At 46.9% G+C, this 16,109-nt stretch overlaps 6 protein-coding genes across 6 annotated transcripts; 4 read left to right on the forward strand and 2 right to left on the reverse strand.

Annotated features, from left to right (window-relative positions):
- Positions 1-2,180: 2,180 nt before the first annotated feature.
- F5147DRAFT_774418 (uncharacterized protein) lies at positions 2,181-4,980 on the forward strand (the record flags this gene model as incomplete). The annotated part of the gene is made up of 8 exons (XM_041441605.1): positions 2,181-2,452; positions 2,500-2,607; positions 2,655-2,753; positions 2,831-3,149; positions 3,197-3,517; positions 3,563-3,934; positions 3,988-4,302; positions 4,348-4,980. The coding sequence occupies 8 exons, from the start codon at positions 2,181-2,183 to the stop codon at positions 4,978-4,980; spliced, it is 2,439 nt and encodes an 812-aa protein (XP_041292075.1).
- Positions 4,981-5,423: 443 nt separating this feature from the next.
- Positions 5,424-6,531, reverse strand: F5147DRAFT_774419 (uncharacterized protein; the record flags this gene model as incomplete). The annotated part of the gene is made up of 5 exons (XM_041441606.1): positions 5,424-5,632; positions 5,695-5,918; positions 5,983-6,126; positions 6,156-6,403; positions 6,457-6,531. The coding sequence occupies 5 exons, from the start codon at positions 6,529-6,531 to the stop codon at positions 5,424-5,426; spliced, it is 900 nt and encodes a 299-aa protein (XP_041292076.1).
- A 145-nt stretch (positions 6,532-6,676) lies between these two features.
- F5147DRAFT_698013 (rab-GTPase-TBC domain-containing protein) lies at positions 6,677-10,811 on the reverse strand. Its single transcript, XM_041437529.1, has 5 exons — positions 9,930-10,811; positions 7,480-9,878; positions 7,124-7,424; positions 6,896-7,075; positions 6,677-6,845 (listed from the first exon to the last, which is right to left on the reverse strand). Exons 1-5 carry the CDS (start codon positions 10,719-10,721, stop codon positions 6,753-6,755), a joined length of 3,765 nt encoding a protein of 1,254 aa, XP_041292077.1. The 5' UTR covers positions 10,722-10,811; the 3' UTR covers positions 6,677-6,752.
- A 32-nt stretch (positions 10,812-10,843) lies between these two features.
- On the forward strand, positions 10,844-11,237 carry F5147DRAFT_210282 (cytochrome oxidase c subunit VIb-domain-containing protein). Its single transcript, XM_041428612.1, has 2 exons — positions 10,844-11,078; positions 11,134-11,237. The coding sequence occupies exons 1-2, from the start codon at positions 10,887-10,889 to the stop codon at positions 11,230-11,232; spliced, it is 291 nt and encodes a 96-aa protein (XP_041292078.1). The 5' UTR covers positions 10,844-10,886; the 3' UTR covers positions 11,233-11,237.
- An 854-nt stretch (positions 11,238-12,091) lies between these two features.
- On the forward strand, positions 12,092-13,089 carry F5147DRAFT_753608 (uncharacterized protein; the record flags this gene model as incomplete). Its single annotated transcript, XM_041440258.1, has 3 exons — positions 12,092-12,386; positions 12,466-12,566; positions 12,761-13,089. The coding sequence occupies exons 1-3, from the start codon at positions 12,214-12,216 to the stop codon at positions 13,087-13,089; spliced, it is 603 nt and encodes a 200-aa protein (XP_041292079.1). The 5' UTR covers positions 12,092-12,213.
- Positions 13,090-13,342: 253 nt separating this feature from the next.
- F5147DRAFT_698018 (uncharacterized protein) lies at positions 13,343-16,067 on the forward strand. The gene is made up of 9 exons (XM_041437530.1): positions 13,343-13,365; positions 13,441-13,770; positions 13,806-14,005; positions 14,094-14,574; positions 14,623-14,789; positions 14,845-14,972; positions 15,022-15,140; positions 15,189-15,805; positions 15,862-16,067. Exons 2-8 carry the CDS (start codon positions 13,608-13,610, stop codon positions 15,584-15,586), a joined length of 1,656 nt encoding a protein of 551 aa, XP_041292080.1. The 5' UTR covers positions 13,343-13,365; positions 13,441-13,607; the 3' UTR covers positions 15,587-15,805; positions 15,862-16,067.
- The last annotated feature ends 42 nt before the right edge of the window (positions 16,068-16,109 follow it).

Raw genomic sequence — 16,109 nt, forward strand, 5'->3', positions numbered from 1 at the left:
GATCGGGTGGGGGCAGGCACACCTGCCACGGGTATGTACCCGCATCCATACCCATACCCATGGTGGGTATGGGTACGGGTTGACCTCCGGGCACCCACAGGTTTACCCATGCAGTTCCCTATGGGTACATCATGGGTACAGGTGTTTGCGCGGGTCACAAAATCCTGACCTGTACCCATACCCGGCAGTACCCATACCCATGACCCACCACAGGTTACCTGTACCTGTGCAGTTCCCTAGCATATGTCATCAGCAGTAGAGTCAGAGGAGCATGCAGCCAGTATGTAGTTGGACTAGCTACTCAATGACATGTAGATGTAATGTATTAATGTTTTTTTTGTGCTTGGAAAATTTACAGTTTGGTTTGCATTTGAACCAGAAAAAAACTGAACTGGACCGCTGAGAATGGTTCTCGATAGTCCAGTTCGGGGTTTGACAACTTTGTAGAACCAGACTATGGTTTAGTTCTTGGTTCTTGTCTAGAACCCTCCAAACCACATCAGGAAAACTACCGGTTGCTTATCTCACTTTTTGTCCCTTAATTTTTCGCAAATGAAAATTGGAACATTGCTTTTTTGACTTAATAGACTTTCTTACAAGCAAATTAAGTCAGGACCGCTCAAAAAGAGGAAAAATTAGTAGTATTAAGTACAATAAGCAGAATACATGTAAAAAGGGCCACCAAACAAAATTCATCGTATGCTAAGGGTGATAACAATGGCCACCAAACAAAATTCATTGCCGCTCGTGATAAACATCATAGATGCACAGGTTGGTGAGCGAGAAGGTGGGATGTTCGCATGGGTGTGGCCCTGTTATGCTCGCCAAACTTGTTGGTCACTCGCTGTTCACCGCAGAAAGGTTTTCTGGGTTGTGTTGTGAGAAGGGGATATCTGCAGCCCTGTTATGCTCGCCAAACTTGTTGGTCACTCGCTGTTCACTGCAGAAAGGTTTTCTGGGTTGTGTTGCAAGAAGGGGATATCTGCGGCCCTGTTACGCTCGCCAAACTCGTTGGTTGGTTGCTGTTCATTGAAGAAAGGTTTTCCAGGCTGTGTTGTGAGAAGGAGGTATCTGCAGCCCTGTTATGCTCGCCAAACTCATTGGTCACTTGCTGTTCGTCAAAGAAAGGTTTTCCAGGTTGTGTTGCAAGAAGGGGGTATCTATGACCCTGTTATGTTTGCCAAACTTGTTGGTTGCTCGCTGTGATACTAGTTAGACTGGGTGTACAAGTAGGAGATGGGACAAACTCACATGGGCAAGATGTCTAAGATGCGATCTCGAATGCATGGTGGTCTGTAAACTTGTTTACATAGAATGCTCGGAAAGCATCATATTATATAGTTTTAATCGATTAAAAACATTAAGAAATGTACCGTTTAGTTTTGAGTGAAAGTTGCGGTATAATTTATCACCTGGCCCCCAAAATTCGGTGTCGATGTTGTCTGGATTGTCAGGCTCACCAAATGACTGACCCAGGTCAGAGGAAGGCCATATTCACCTGGGGAAAAATCATTGTGGTCAGCAGTGAAATTATTGTCCAGTAGCTCTTCAGAATCATCTTCAACTGTAGTGGTATGCGACACTGTGAATGTTCTGTGTGCAGAGTTCCAATGTTTTTTTTGGCCTGCCTGAGTCTTGAAGAAGCGCGCTGTCCCAGCCAGCCTTGCGCTCGAGAAAGGGTGAAGACAGTGTCGTCGTCGTGTGTGTGGTATGGTACAAGTGTGTACTGTATATGCTCCTCGACCCCAAGTCCCAAGACCCTGGAATCTGCTGGTCAAGTCCTTGTCTCCTCTAACTGTGTCATCCACTCTACTCTCCTATCCTCTGCATCCCTCCTGACCTCCTCCTCCTCCTATCCCTGTCTCCCCGGCCTTCGCCCAAAGCTCCCCACTACAGTGCACATTTTAAGTAGCCACATGGAATTTGAAGGGCATTGTGATCCCTGTGAGACATGGTAAATGGTAGTGAGAAAGTACTTGATGATGTGGCCATTGGAAACATGTAATAGTGATATTAAGTTTGAACTAGAGACGCTGCTGTAACAAATCTGGGTTAGTGAGAAAGTGGTGCAATAGTCGGCCTATATGTTGGGGTGAGACTTACGACTTTTTTTCAGTTCCAAACCACTGCTCTCGCTCCAGCACTAAAACTTCATCATTGTCTCCTTCATCTCCTTTGTGATGTCTACTGCAGCCACAGAAACAACCCGTCGCACCCGTCCATCAAATGCCTCTACTCAACCTGGTAAGGTAGTGCTGGAGGCACAGGTCAAGAGGTGTTCCAAGGCACAAAAGGCTGCTGACAACCTCACCCTCAAGGAAGCGAAGGAAGCTCTATTTAAAAAGGGACTTGAGTGCCTCACTCACATCGAGACTGAGATGGAAAAAAAAAACAGGGAGAAGTGCTCACCAAGAAGGCCACCCCCATTCGGCCTAAACCAAGGGCCCAAAAGGTGATGAAGACGGCTGTAGTAGAACATGGTGATCATCAGGGTGACAGCATGTTAGATGACTTACCAGAGGCCAATGAGATAGACAACCACCAGAAGACCCCTACTGAGGATATGGATGATGGACCTGCTACCACAGGGAAAGGGAAAAGAAGGTGGTAGGGAAGAAAGGTGGTGTGAAGATGTTGATCCGTGATGCCATCAGTAACATGCAAAAGAAGCACAACAAGTCATTGTCGAATGTGGAAGATGATAGCATCAATAATAAGGTACCACATACTGATGGGAAAGACACGCTATTGATGTAAGATTCTTCTCTCACACAAACATGATGTTGCTCCTCACCAAATCAACTTTGTTTTTCCTTAATCTTACTTCCAGTATCAATGTGACCGCTCAGAAACTCACATTAGGCGGCCGAGTGACCAACTGGGCTTTAGCAATCACTGAGTACAAAAAGCTGGAACCATCACCCCGTGCATCCAGCTTTTCAACTCGAGAGCCTCCCTTGACTATCTTTTCACCCAACACTGCTTCCTCTATAGCAACTTCAGCCACTCAGCCCCCAACTCAGATTCCTGCAGCTCAAACCAAACATGTGACTGATGATGCTCTTACTGGTGCCTTGGGAGATGAAATTGATGATTCATTGGAGTATGAGGCTACTTGCAAGGAGAAGCAAGACAAAGGGAAAACTAAGGTAAGTGGCAATGATTTATTGGTGCCAGCATTTAATTCCTCGCTTAGCAGGTCGTCTCAATATTTGATGAAAACTCCGACTTTGATGAGCCTCAAGCAAGCCAAGGACTTCTGCAATATGATGACTCAGAGCTTGAGTTATCACAGGAGCCTAGGGCTCTGTTCACACAGGCACCAAACCTGAAATCCTCCAAGCGCAAAGCTAACAAAATTCTTGTCTCAGCTGAGGTGTCAGAGGCTGAGTCTATGGTGTCCGATTGGTCTATGGAAGTTAAAGGCGTCAACAACCTGATCATGTGTGCTGATGAATTATCTCAGCCTGAACCTATTGTGGTGACAAAGGAGAAGGTTTCATGTACAACAACCTCGGTAAGGATAATGACTATATCACTGCTCATTCTGACACTTGTACAGACATCTGTCACCACTTCTGTTGCCGATAGTGAGCCGCCTGCTCAAAAAAAGGCCAAGATCAAGCCTTCTGCTGCATCAGTTCGCGGTGTATCTGCCAAGCTCAAATGCCAACAGAATGTGCCGGTGGACACTATGCCAAAGCACATGAAAGCATGTGGTGCCTATCATACGGTTGACTTACCTGCAGCCATGCAGGCAGACCAGCGCTGGACGAAAAAATATCTCCCTACCATAATGCTGTGGGCTGGAAGTTATGAAGACATCTGGGTTATCCCAGACGATGTTCTTCTCCATCATGCTCAGCTCATTTTCGATGCAGTATACAAAGATCTTAATATTGTTCTCATTCACAATGGTGTGGTACATTCACCTGTAAGTCCCCTGTGATATCCAATTTTATTTATTAATACTATATCAATCATTAGACTGCACAGCGCATCTCAGAATGGCGCAGTAATTTTGGCTCAACAGCCATAGTCATTGTCATGGACTTTATGACACGTAATCCTGACTGCCCTCCTAGCGATATGGCAACATCCCTTGTCCATGATTGGGCCTTTGTATATGAGAACCCTGGTAGTCCATCTCCTCTCACAGCTTACTGCTCTCCCTTCATCTTACAGCTGATTGGCATGGCACACCTCAACACCATCAAAGGGTATGTGGAGGTTCCCTCCTTCAACATGCATGAGCTTGTGACGAGCAGGATGTCACGGGTTCTCGCCCTCTCTGCTGTAGCAGTGAGTTCAATTTAAAATGGCTTATTCACACTGATTTTTTTTAAGATCAAGCGTGCCCTTGGGTTGATTAAAAATAAACAACTCAAGGTTCAGGATGTTTTGTTATCTGCATCACGCAGTAAAGTGGCCATCAAACTACCAAAGGTTCTCAACAAAATGATGGGGAAAGAGATCAATGTTCCATTTTTATTTTCAGCGACTCTCTGGTCCAAACCAACCAAGGCATTTATCAAGTCGATTTTGAGCAAGCCTGCTGGGTATGTGGAGGCCACCATAGAAATGGCACACACTACAGTAAATGATGCCACTGATACGGTGTTGAGCTTACTTGATGATGAGGAGTCAGACAAGGACGAGCGAGCTATGATTTGTGAGCATGGACCAAATCATCTAGGCTTACTCTCACTGACAACCGGGCCCCTGCTACAGGATATCATTTTTGTGGCTGTAGCCATTCAATTTGCGCTGGAAACATTGTCATTAATCTTCCCCTGCTACTACTGCATACTATGTCTCACCTCTGCCAGTCATGTTTTCCGCTGTATCATGTTTTCTATTGCGCTCACTTTTTTGCTCACGTTGTTACTTAATTTTACGCTTATCACGCTTTCCAGTTGTGTTTTCCACTATATCATGTTTTCTAGTATTGCGCTCACTTTTGCTCGCATCGTTACTTAATTTTACGCTTATCATGCTTTCTATGTATGCTCTTTTTTCCATTATTGAAGATTTGTGTCGCTTTTTTTAAGTGCAATAAGCGTGAAATAAGCGAAAATCCAGACGAAGAGTGGGCTTAATTAAGTGGCTCCTGCTTTTTCACTCAAATGACTTATATGTCCCTTTTCGTGTAATTAAGTGACAAATAAAGTGAGATAAGCAACCGGTAGTTTTCCTGATGCAGACCATAGCAGTACTAATGAGGGCAGGTGCAGTGTTGTCATAATTTCATTTTTCAGCACTTCTCATGATGTTAAAGACTGGGAGCAGTTGATGAAATGAAATTGTTTACCAAGGTCACCCAGAGGCAGGTGCAAGTGACATGACACTCTGACTTAAACCTGATGACTTCCAAATATCAAAATCACCCTTCCCCAGGCCCATCATATTAGACAAAGAAAACATCAATATTTTACCCCAGGTTTACTTGGATCTGACCGAGGTACCCAGACAACATAATCATCATAAGAAGATGATGATGGCACTAAGGATGAAGGGGGTTTCACATCAGAAAATATCATAAGGGAGAAACCAGATGGAAAAGGCTGTATTGGTAAGGCACTGATGTGACTCCAGTTACCAGATGCAATGTCTGTCAGGTTGGCAGTATTTTCTAGCGAAATTGATTCAAGCTGTCAATGCTATTAAACTGAGGGTAGAAACTTAAATACTCACCATCAAGAACTTTCCAATCGTCTCCACTGGCTGTTGCCACAACTATGATAATGTGGGAGGGGTCAACTGTCTGGATGGTGAAACCAGATGAGGTTGCCAGTAATGCTTCCCCCCCAATCATCACCCTCTCTATGTTTGGAGAGATATCCTGTGAGGCGAAGGTATACATCACTATATGAGCAAGCTCATGAATGATAGTGATCATTGAGAACAGGCAGATGAGACTGTTCAGACAATCCGAGTAGAAGATCAGATAGTTTACTATATGTTACAGAAGGATGAACTCACCTCTGACTTCCATTGGTAGTAGACTTCTGAATCAACTCGTAGATGCTGGCATTTAATGAAAATTCAAGGGGTAAGGTTTGCCTCATCTCAATAGACAATGCTTGCCAAGAAGATGTAGAAGGATGGTGATGGGGTTTGGAGTTTCTGCATAGGAGGGCATATCATATATTAACCTGACATCAGGAGGATAGGATTGCAAATATGTCGTGATTTGGTTCATCCTATTTGCAAGATCTTCTGTGGCTGGGTTGTATTCTCCAAAGGTCATTGTGGCTAAATGTTTCAGGCCATTATTGCTGTGGAGAAGGATCTCCTGTGCAGAGCTTAAGAGCTGTTGCATCTGATCACTGGCAAGTCTGGCAGAGTAGTCCTTTGGACCAAAATATATGCTGAAAGGTTTCGACTCCCTGCTGAGATTATCCTTGGATTCATTGGAGTCAGCATTACTTGCTAGCTCAACAAAAAACTACTCACATTCTCCAAGTCTCTGCTTCCCTTTCCCTTCATGAGATGCAGAAGGGACTTCCACTGCACTACACGTCGTAACATGATAATTGGTTGAACTGAAGCACAGGTAGAGATTGTGAAATTTCTTTTGCAGAGTGCACACTGGACTTTTCTGCGCCAGAGGGGTATTTTTAGGGGTGTTCTCGCTGGCCCCCTTGAGTTTACATAATCTTAATCATACACTTCAGTCCAGCAGCTACATCCATCTGAATTGTATTTCAAGCGATACATGATATGCTGAGCAACAACAATTGAAACAATAGCTATGCCATAAGATGCTTGAGTGCAACAACGTGTATTTCTCGTCTCCTGAGAAGATCTGCGTGCGAGATCGTGTTTCTAAGGTCAAGCTCCAGCTAATCCCAATCGGTCAGGGTAGGGATGTGAAGAGCAACCGAGGACTTGCCTGAAGTAGTTTATCGGATTGCCACATCCTGGTAGGCAGGTTCTCTAAAGATACATAAACAGCGGAGTTGGATTCACATTCTATCAGCTCCTGTTCGTTGCTGCGAAGGATGCCTAAGGCGACGCGGAAGAGAACATCAAGTCCATCAACAAGAAAGACATCCCACACTCTGAAAAGCGTCTATTGAAGAGTCAGATAACATAGCGCGAACGCATATATGCTACTTACCTCTATTGGAAGGCAATCTGTGAAGAGCGACAAAAACCAAGAGAAGCAGATGGCTGGAAGGTCGACGCCAAGGGCGGTCAAATGTGTGTAAAGCCTAGGCATGGTCTCCTGCACGTATTCAAGGAGAACGAGGGGACATGCACGAGATGGTAAAAGCGAAGGCGAAAAAAAGTCATCCGGAAGTATCCGTTCGATGATTGCTGAGAGCACCCAAAACGCCTCTTCTTCATCGGCATGTACTAGCAACAAAGTCGAAGTTACGAGGTTCATGCCCTGGCAATACCCCACAGCAGGGTTGCGGCTGAGGGCGTCGTGTTAACAGACGTACCAGATTGACACGATTGTGTGACACTCACTGACTATATGCTCTGAGCACGCGACGAAGCTTGTCAACTCCTGCGCCGTCACCTCCAAAAAAGACGTTGAGTGGCATAGTCCTACCAACATCCTTCTCAATTTCCACGCAAACCAAGTTGTGCTCGTCGACATGAGCCAGCAAGTCGCCAAAAATTCCAGGTTCCCGCATATCCAAGCCTCCGCTGCATTCCAGCCAGAGCTTGGAGCGGTACACTAGGGGTATACCTCCTCGCACCAACCGATCAAATTCTTTCCTCTCATGCGTATTCGACGACAGGCCCAGTTGAGCGAAACCAATGAGGCCCTCCGAATGGGATAATTCTTCTTCCTCGACTGAAGTACCCAAGCCAAGAAGAGCAGCAGCACCGCCGCCAGAGTTCGTAACCGTAGGCAGGATATTCTTGGGCAATTTGACTTTGCTACGTTGCTTCACAAATACATCCCACTCTTTCCTCTTGGCGTTCTGATTCTGATCGTGATTCGTAGTCATGTCATCGAGAAGATGTCGGATAACATTAGCGCAAACATGGCGAGGTGTGGACTGGGTCACAGTCAGAATCGCAGTGCTAGAGTGAAGCGTGGGTACAGCAAGAGGTGTGGCTATCGACGTGACAGTGGCGGAGCGGGGCCGGGAAGATGATAATGAAGCAGCGCGGGAACGGCGCGAAGGACTGCCACTTTCTGGAGGGGTTGATGCTGCTCCTGCCTTGCTATTAGCAGGACCAGATAAAACCGGTGACATCGGATTGCCTTCTCCGTCGCAAATGCACGAATCCTTCACGATCTCAATCACATTCTTCTGGTCGTCGTCGTCGTCTGACCAAGAGTTACTTTCCTTGCGGTCAGCGATTTTGACGCCAGTCAGGCAGGCAGGCGCGGTGTTGCCACATTCCTTTGCCCGAATGAGTAGCAAGACATCGTACTGTGACACGTCGTAAATGAAGCCATAACGATCCGTAAGAGGCTGTTTGCTTTCGTCATCGCGGTAAACTGTGAACCGAGACGCACTGGTGGGAAGAGGAATAGGAATGGTGAAGTTGAAGTGCGGAGCAGTGAGAGGGGTGTACGTGCGCGAAAGGTAATGAGTTGGAGGCTTCGCAGTCGCAGGTATAATGGACTCTAAGGCGACTGAACCGGGTTTGTTCGCCGAGTGTTGTTGCTGCACTGGAATATTACTCGGTCGTGCAGTAGACATCGTGCCCTCGCTTAATGTTTTCGCGCTTGCTTCCATAGCAGGTAAGGATTTCTTATGATGTGGCATGAAGGAACCGAACAGAGGTGACGTGAAAGGCGAAATTATATTTGCTCCCCGTGACCTAGTTGTACGCACGGCTTTACCTTGCGCAGTCAACGTGCGGTTCAGAGCCGTGCTTGCATCTGGGCCCTCGATAGGACTGAGGGTTGCGTGCGCGGTTATTTGGTCTCCTATCTCAGCCTTACCTGACCTATGCTCTCTCTTCTCTCGAAGCTTCTGGGGTTCGCGGAATGATACATGCTCGTCTCGTGCACGCTTAACAAGTTCAAGGGCCAATTGAGCAATCAGAGGGCTTGTCTCTCGGCCGTGATCAGTCAGAATGCTACCTGGATCCGAGGTCATAACTCGAATAGCATGGGCAATGGCGCGGAGTGATGCGCCCTGCGGCGGCTTTTCTTCGGTCAAGGAGGGAGAGGTAGTAGAACTCCCTGATCTTGGATACGAGACTCCGACAGCTGCTAAATGTGGCGTAACAGGTGCAGGAGCAGAAAATGTACTCAACGCAGGGGAAGAGCTCACAGAAGACTTTGTGTCATCTATGCGGGCTTTATATGATGGCTCTGCTACAGGTTTCGAAGTCGATGGTAGTCTCGTGGTAGAAGAGGATGATGCGGGAGGGTTGAGTATCGAAATACCCAAACTCTCAAACACACTTCTGCTAGTTTTCTTGCGTGAAAAACTGTTTGGGATAGTCGGAGTAACGGAGGAAAGGGATTCAGAATGTGGGGATGAATATAGAGATGGTTGCTTTGCAAGAACTTCAGGAGTTTCCTTTACCGAAGTCGTGGTCAGCACCCGATGGTGTTTGTGTTTCCCCTTCTGCCACCAGGTACCAATCCAAGACGCTCTATCATTCCTGGCATGATGAATAGGAGCCACATGTTCTGTGACAACCTCGGCAACCGTGGCAACGGGTCGTACAGTGGCTTCGGGGGCTGATATAGCCACAGATTTATCAGCTGCCGTGGACCCTATCCTATCGACGGTTGCCCCCGGTTCAACGTATGGCACTTCACTGGTTTGGGGCGATTGTGCAGATGTGACGATGTAAGTCGATGCTAAAGGAGTCATAGTATCATCCGGAACGCTGCGTGAAAGTAAAGTGTCATCCTCGATAGCTTCCGTCAACGATGTCTTGAGTGACTGTGTAACGTATCAGAGCGAATAGGGTGCAATCAAAGTAGACCGACGCACAGAAAGGCTTCCATGACGTTGAACTCGATGGCGCGTCTCGGCATCGCCAGGGAAGATTGATTGTATGACCCGCTTTGCCACCTCTCGTTCAGAGGGTAGCAGCTCCGATAACAGAGTTTCAGCACGCTCTTTGCGCGCTGCCTCCTTCTCTTCCAACAATTTCCTATGTTCTTCGAGCTCTATTCTAGCCCTTGACAAACTGTGGAGAGTGGATGAAAGCACACGAAGTGCAGTATGGTATGGATGAGTGTCAACATCTGACGGGGACTCTGCAACAGTAAATCTGGATATTGCAGCCTGGATGGCCTCGTCTGAGTACTCGTGCCACTTGTTGGCAAGTACTTGTGCAGTCACTGACAGGGATACCTCGGGGGTGCCATCTGAAAGAGCAGTCCTCGGAGGGAGGGAGCCTGGAGGAACAAGGAAATTGTTATCAACAGTAGGTCCAATGATAAATCGTGGCACTTGGTGCACTGGTCTATCCCAAAGTGCCGAAAGCGAGTTGGAAGACATTCCACGACCTGTCACTAGTTCTCCGCTGGGCCCGCTTGCCGCATCAGGCTTGCCAAATCCGCGAACGCTGCCGTCCCAATTTGTTCGGATATTGGCGCCCTTGGTTTCTGGTTCTGCTAGTGTCTCTGACTGAGTTTTTAGAGTAAGATAATTGTTAGGGGACCGCGTTTCATCTACGTCCTGAGCTCCACGCGTTCTGCGCCCTCGTGACGAAATTTCGTTCGGGGAGAGAGGGTGCAAATGCACAGGAGTACTGATGGGCGGGACCTGTGGATTCATTCGCTTAGATTCCAATTGAAACTTGGCATTATTCCAGGCTGGCTAGCCTTTGCTAAAGAAATGACTCAAGATCAAGAGAAGGAGAGTGTGTTGGACCGTGGGACAAACTTATGTGACTCACAGACTCCTCGTCGAATTAAGTCTTAAAGTAACATAATTTCGTCGATGAGCTGGTTTAGTCGTTCAGGCTCTGAACAATCTTCAGCTGCAACAAGGCAGGACCGCCAGAAATGCTGGGAAAGTCGTGACCAATACTTTGAATGCCTGGATAGCGCTGGTGTTCTAACTGCTGGAGAAGAAGGGACAGCATGCACCAAATCAAAGTTTCAGTACGAAAAGAGCTGTGCCAAAAGCTGGGTGAGTATGATGATCCAACTGTTCGCATCTAGTTGATCTGACCGCTAAGCATCAGATTGATTATTTCAACAAAAGGAGGGTTCTCGCTGAGAAACAGAAGGATATGCTTGCACAGTCTCAGCTCCAATCGCAGGAAGCTAATCGCAAACTATAGTTCTGCTTGTGTACGAGAAATTCTGCTCATTCCGTTTAGGCAGAATACTTATGATGAATCATTTTGCATCACAGCACCACCTCGGGCCTGACTCATCCACCCCCGAATTTTGCAAGCTGTGGTCCGTGGTTACATTCTTTCGCATGAAACAAGCAGATTACTTCTAATTCCCAATTCCTTAATTTTAAGATACCATTCAATCATCATCAAGAGTGGCGTTCTTGATATCGGATGACTCGGTTGTTTCATCATGTGCCCGAAGGAACTATCATTATACTGTGTCCTCCGAACCGTTGCTGTGCTATATAAAGGGCATCGCCCACCAAGTGTGGCTAACGCAGTGTTGATTTTGATCTTCGCATCCGAGACATCACATGCACACCTGAAGGCACTTACACCACAGACCAATTTTAAAATGATTATTGATAACAGTTGACAACCGCGTTGTTCTGTCCCGGACCCTTTATGACCCAAGTGGTACAACAGTTCATGCTACGATTGCAACTAGTGGCTGAGCCTGAAGCTTATATTAGCCAGCTAATGTTCTCTTCCGAGAATGATGAAACATCATCAAGTTCTACTTTGTGACTACTTCTGGTATTACACACTGGGTTGCAGATGCCACCAACCCAGCGTTCTCATGACTTCTGTTTGCAGATTTTCCTCCCATATCTTCCTACCAGATCTCACCTGTGTCACCTACTTCGAGGCGTTTATCTGATGTTCACACGAATAACCCCAGGCTGATTTGCGCCGGCTCAGGCAGTACGAGTTCCATCTATAATTTCCAAGCACAGGATGGAGCAGACTATACTTGGCACTCATCAGCTGATGCTATTTCGTTTCTAATAATGTTCACGCGAGGTTCATCGGGACGATTGACTGAGCTTCAACTATGGGTACATATATCCTGCCGTTTCTTGATCTGCTTGGACCTTAACCCTCTCTCATATTCGGCTGTCGTGACGGGCTTGAATATTGATGTCTTGGTTGAAGGCTAAAGACTGGGCATCGGGCGTGGAATACTCCAGCCTGTTTCACTCAGGACTGCGAGCTATCTCCCTCCGTTCCCTCATAGGCACACGCACCCGAGCTCAGTCTACAGCCCCGATTTCTTCACCGGAAAAGACAAAGCGGAGATATTCTCTCTCTTTGTCATCTTGTCTGCTCAAACGAGGTACCTCAACTAAGAGTCCTCCACATCCAAATCTAGTCTGTCTCCACCTTGCGCAGAAAAGGTGTGCGTCCACGACCTTCGTCTATGTTCGTATGCTCCACCAATGAGCTATGTGAACCCTGGGGAAAGGGAGGGAGCTTCTTTGATAACATCCATGGTCGTCAGAAGTCGATGTGCGCACACTTTCTGCAAATACCACTGATTTGGGCACTGATGTTAATCACACAGCCAAGATGGAGCTGATGGTCTACCTTTGCCCATCATGGACTTGGGAGATCCGTTTTCTTCATCGCCTCAATCAAAATCGTTTTATGTGAACCTAGGGGGACCCATCGCCTCTTCCACCCAAAGAAGAGTCTTTTCTCTCTTTGTCAAATGATCTAGATACCTTCTATAGACCACTCCGTCGCGAGCTTCCGCTCTCTACCCAAACTATGCCTATGCCTTCTTGTAGATTTTCTGGGCACTACCGGCGCGAGCGCAGGGAACGTATCGACCCTGCGTGGATGCTGGAAGAATCAAGTCCAGAATTGGAGGCCCAGGACGATGGAGAGAATGCTGATGTTACAGAAGTAAATCTTGACGGTGTGCCGGATTGGCGCCAGTTCCACGTTGATTGGCTCCAGAACGAGCCTGCTGTGCAATTGACTACCGGGATTAATCGTTGCCGCTTTATGTGATCCTACTGTACTGTATGTAATTCACCTTGTATTCTTATTGCCTAGACTTGTATTACTTGCCTCGTACTTCACACACATCGTTCTTTGTAACTTTTTAGTTGGCAACATTAGTTCTACTTAATTTAATACATTCTCTATGATTCTGACACGAGTCGCCGAGGGTTAGGAGAACAGCATCCAAAATAAGCAATATTATGTAATATTAGAGTAGTTGCTCTGTCCCGTGCTCAGTGACGCTGCTAATAAGTTACTGGTCGCTTTCATTCGTCCCCAGCGGTGAGATATCTGCATGTTGATATACCGTGAAATGTCTTCAAGTTTACTGACAATGGCTTGTTTCTCTACCATCAGGATACTTTAAACCCGCGCATTAAAGCAGGACTTATCTGCTGCTTTAGCATCGAAGATTCAAATCAGGCGGCTATTATCCTGTACTCACACGACAGGAGCACAATAATCACCCTCTAGTTCCAACTGGCATATATTCCATTTCACTCTCACAGAGTGAGCTGTTCGTCATGCCTGCCAAGTACTCACACGTGAAGAAGAGGTCGACAAACCCCAAGAAAAAGGCCGCTGCCACGATTCAGTCCGGGAAAGACAATAATCGCCACCAAAAGCTACCCAATCACCTTGACAAGACGATTACAAATGCCATGTCAGCAGTCTCGCAGCTGGAGCGTGCCATCGCGAAGATCTTCCTGATCCGCTTCGAGCAAGATATCGCGCGCCTGTTTCAACACACATATTCTGTGTCGCTCTTATTCACTTACCCACGTTCATGATGCGTTGTATCACTGTCGGCGGGCCCAGCTGGGTCGCCTATAATGCGGATAGTGAGGAAATTAAGGACTTCTTCCGTTCCGTCGTTAGTATGGACTTGAGACAGGCTGGAGAACGAGTTTCGACGAAGAGCGTTTGTGGTCTTATACGGCTTTGAGAGAATTTGTGCGGTTTCGATCTCATTCCATGTATTAGCGAAAGCTGATTATCAACTGTCTTAGGCGCTTTCTAACAATGTTCCTGTATGCCGGAAGCGCGGTCTACACTCTCTTCGACTACTTCCTCACTACGACTCGCTAAAGGTGCACATGGACTCCCTGGAGGCGATGCCGCACGCGGCATTTACTAAACCACCGCATCTCGGCGCCCTTACAGAAGGCTTGGAGGCCTTGGAAGAGGCGTGCGAGTTGAAGTACGGGGAAAAATCCCCGTTAAGGTCCACCCCTCCTCCTGGATGGGACCATCAGTGGCGCATGAAAGTACGCACGGGATATGAAAGGCTTGCTCAAACTCTCTGGCGAGTGACTCGGGAGTTTGATGTCAGTGGATACGGCTGTGTGCTTCGGGAGAAGCTTACAACGAAGTGGTGCGATTGTGGATGTTCTACGGATCACCTGGGCGAGGTCTGTGAAAAGACGGTACGGGAAGATGAGGAAGGGAGTGGTGTTAGATCCGGTAAGCAAAGAGAATGGGATGGGCGAGGTATGTCATTTAAGCGATGTAATTATAAATGTGTGACATGGCCTATAGGAAGCGGCGTGTTGGGTTGGGAGACTGAAGAAGAAGAGGATATATGGGATATCGATCTTGATTTTGGCGGGAGCGATTCTGAAGAAGGGGATGGCTTTGGGTCCGAAATGACCATTGCTCAAATGATGGAAATCAGGTTCATCAAGGCAGAAAGAGAGAAGGAATTCGTGGGTATTGTTCCGAAAAAACACAGCATAATAAAACTCATCTGCATGGTTGTAGGGTAACGCCGCGTTCCGGCGAGGCGAGTATCAACGCGCCGTAAAACATTACAAGGCAGCCCATTCAATTGAACCAGAACTGCCTCATTATCAACTCAACCTTGCTGCGGCCCACCTAAAGCTCAGCGAGTATGTCGCAGTCCTTCAGATGTGTGCCTAATTCTCAGACAATTCATAGCTGGCTTGAAGCCGAAGAAGCATGTACAAAAGCCTTGGGACAACATCGAAGCATAAAAGGTTATTATAGACGCTCGAAAGCGCGTCGAATGTTGGGTAAGCTAGATGACGCTGTGCAGGGTGGGTGTGTTTTTGAATCACCTTTCCGATGTACTAAGCTGCTGTTAGATTTACGTGCGGCACTGAAAATACAGCCTTCAAACAGTGAAGCGTTGGATGAACTGATATCCATTCTTCCGCCCGATGATTCATCACGTTTAGCTCCTTCATCTTCATCTCTCGCAACGTCCTCCTCCAGTACTTCACCAGCCCCTCGAAATGCTGGTTCACTATATGACCACCTGCATTTACCCAAACTGAAGCAACCGAAACAATTACCGTTTCCTCGGTCCAGCAATGATGATAGGAAAATTAAAGTTTCCTCGATCCCAGTGTCCTATGAAGTTCCGCTGATGGCTGCTGGGAAGGCCTCGACAGAACTGAAGTCGAAGGATCTCAAAACAAGGACAGAGTCGTTCATCTTTCCAAGTTGGGAGAAGTACACAGTTAGGCTGGCTACTGGTTGAGTGTATACAACCTATTTTTCTGTACTGCGTGTTCTGTATGCAGGCTTATCTTGTTGCCACTCTATGGGGATCATCCTTGGTTTTCGGCGATAATATTGATTTCATTGTTCTACCTCTTGTCCTGTGTTTGATCATCGTACTCGTATGTAGAGATCTATGCGTAGGAGATGTTTCACACGGCCATTGGTGTCACCAGTGCCCTTATTCTCCAATTAGCCGCCTTGATGAGTTTTTTAAGCTAATAAGTTTGCGATTGAATCGGATGTACTGACTCACTATTTGCTCAGGCTTAACGTGGGTTAATAGCGATTGACCGTGACTGGGAAAAAGAAACTTGTAGCATTGGGGCAGTTGCAACGATAGATCTAGATACAGAATTTGCATCCGACATCTTGTCCATACATATGATGAGTGTGATCTGAGTGAGTACAGGTTGAACATTGAATCGGAGAACGAAGTCTGGGGCTGTTGAAACATCATGATGGACTGCGCTGTCACTGCGGGCCTCTGGATTGGTAACGGT

This window comes from Suillus discolor (genome assembly GCF_016758755.1).
Source record: "Suillus discolor strain FC423 chromosome Unknown F5147scaffold_32, whole genome shotgun sequence".
Lineage (NCBI taxonomy): Eukaryota > Fungi > Basidiomycota > Agaricomycetes > Boletales > Suillaceae > Suillus > Suillus discolor.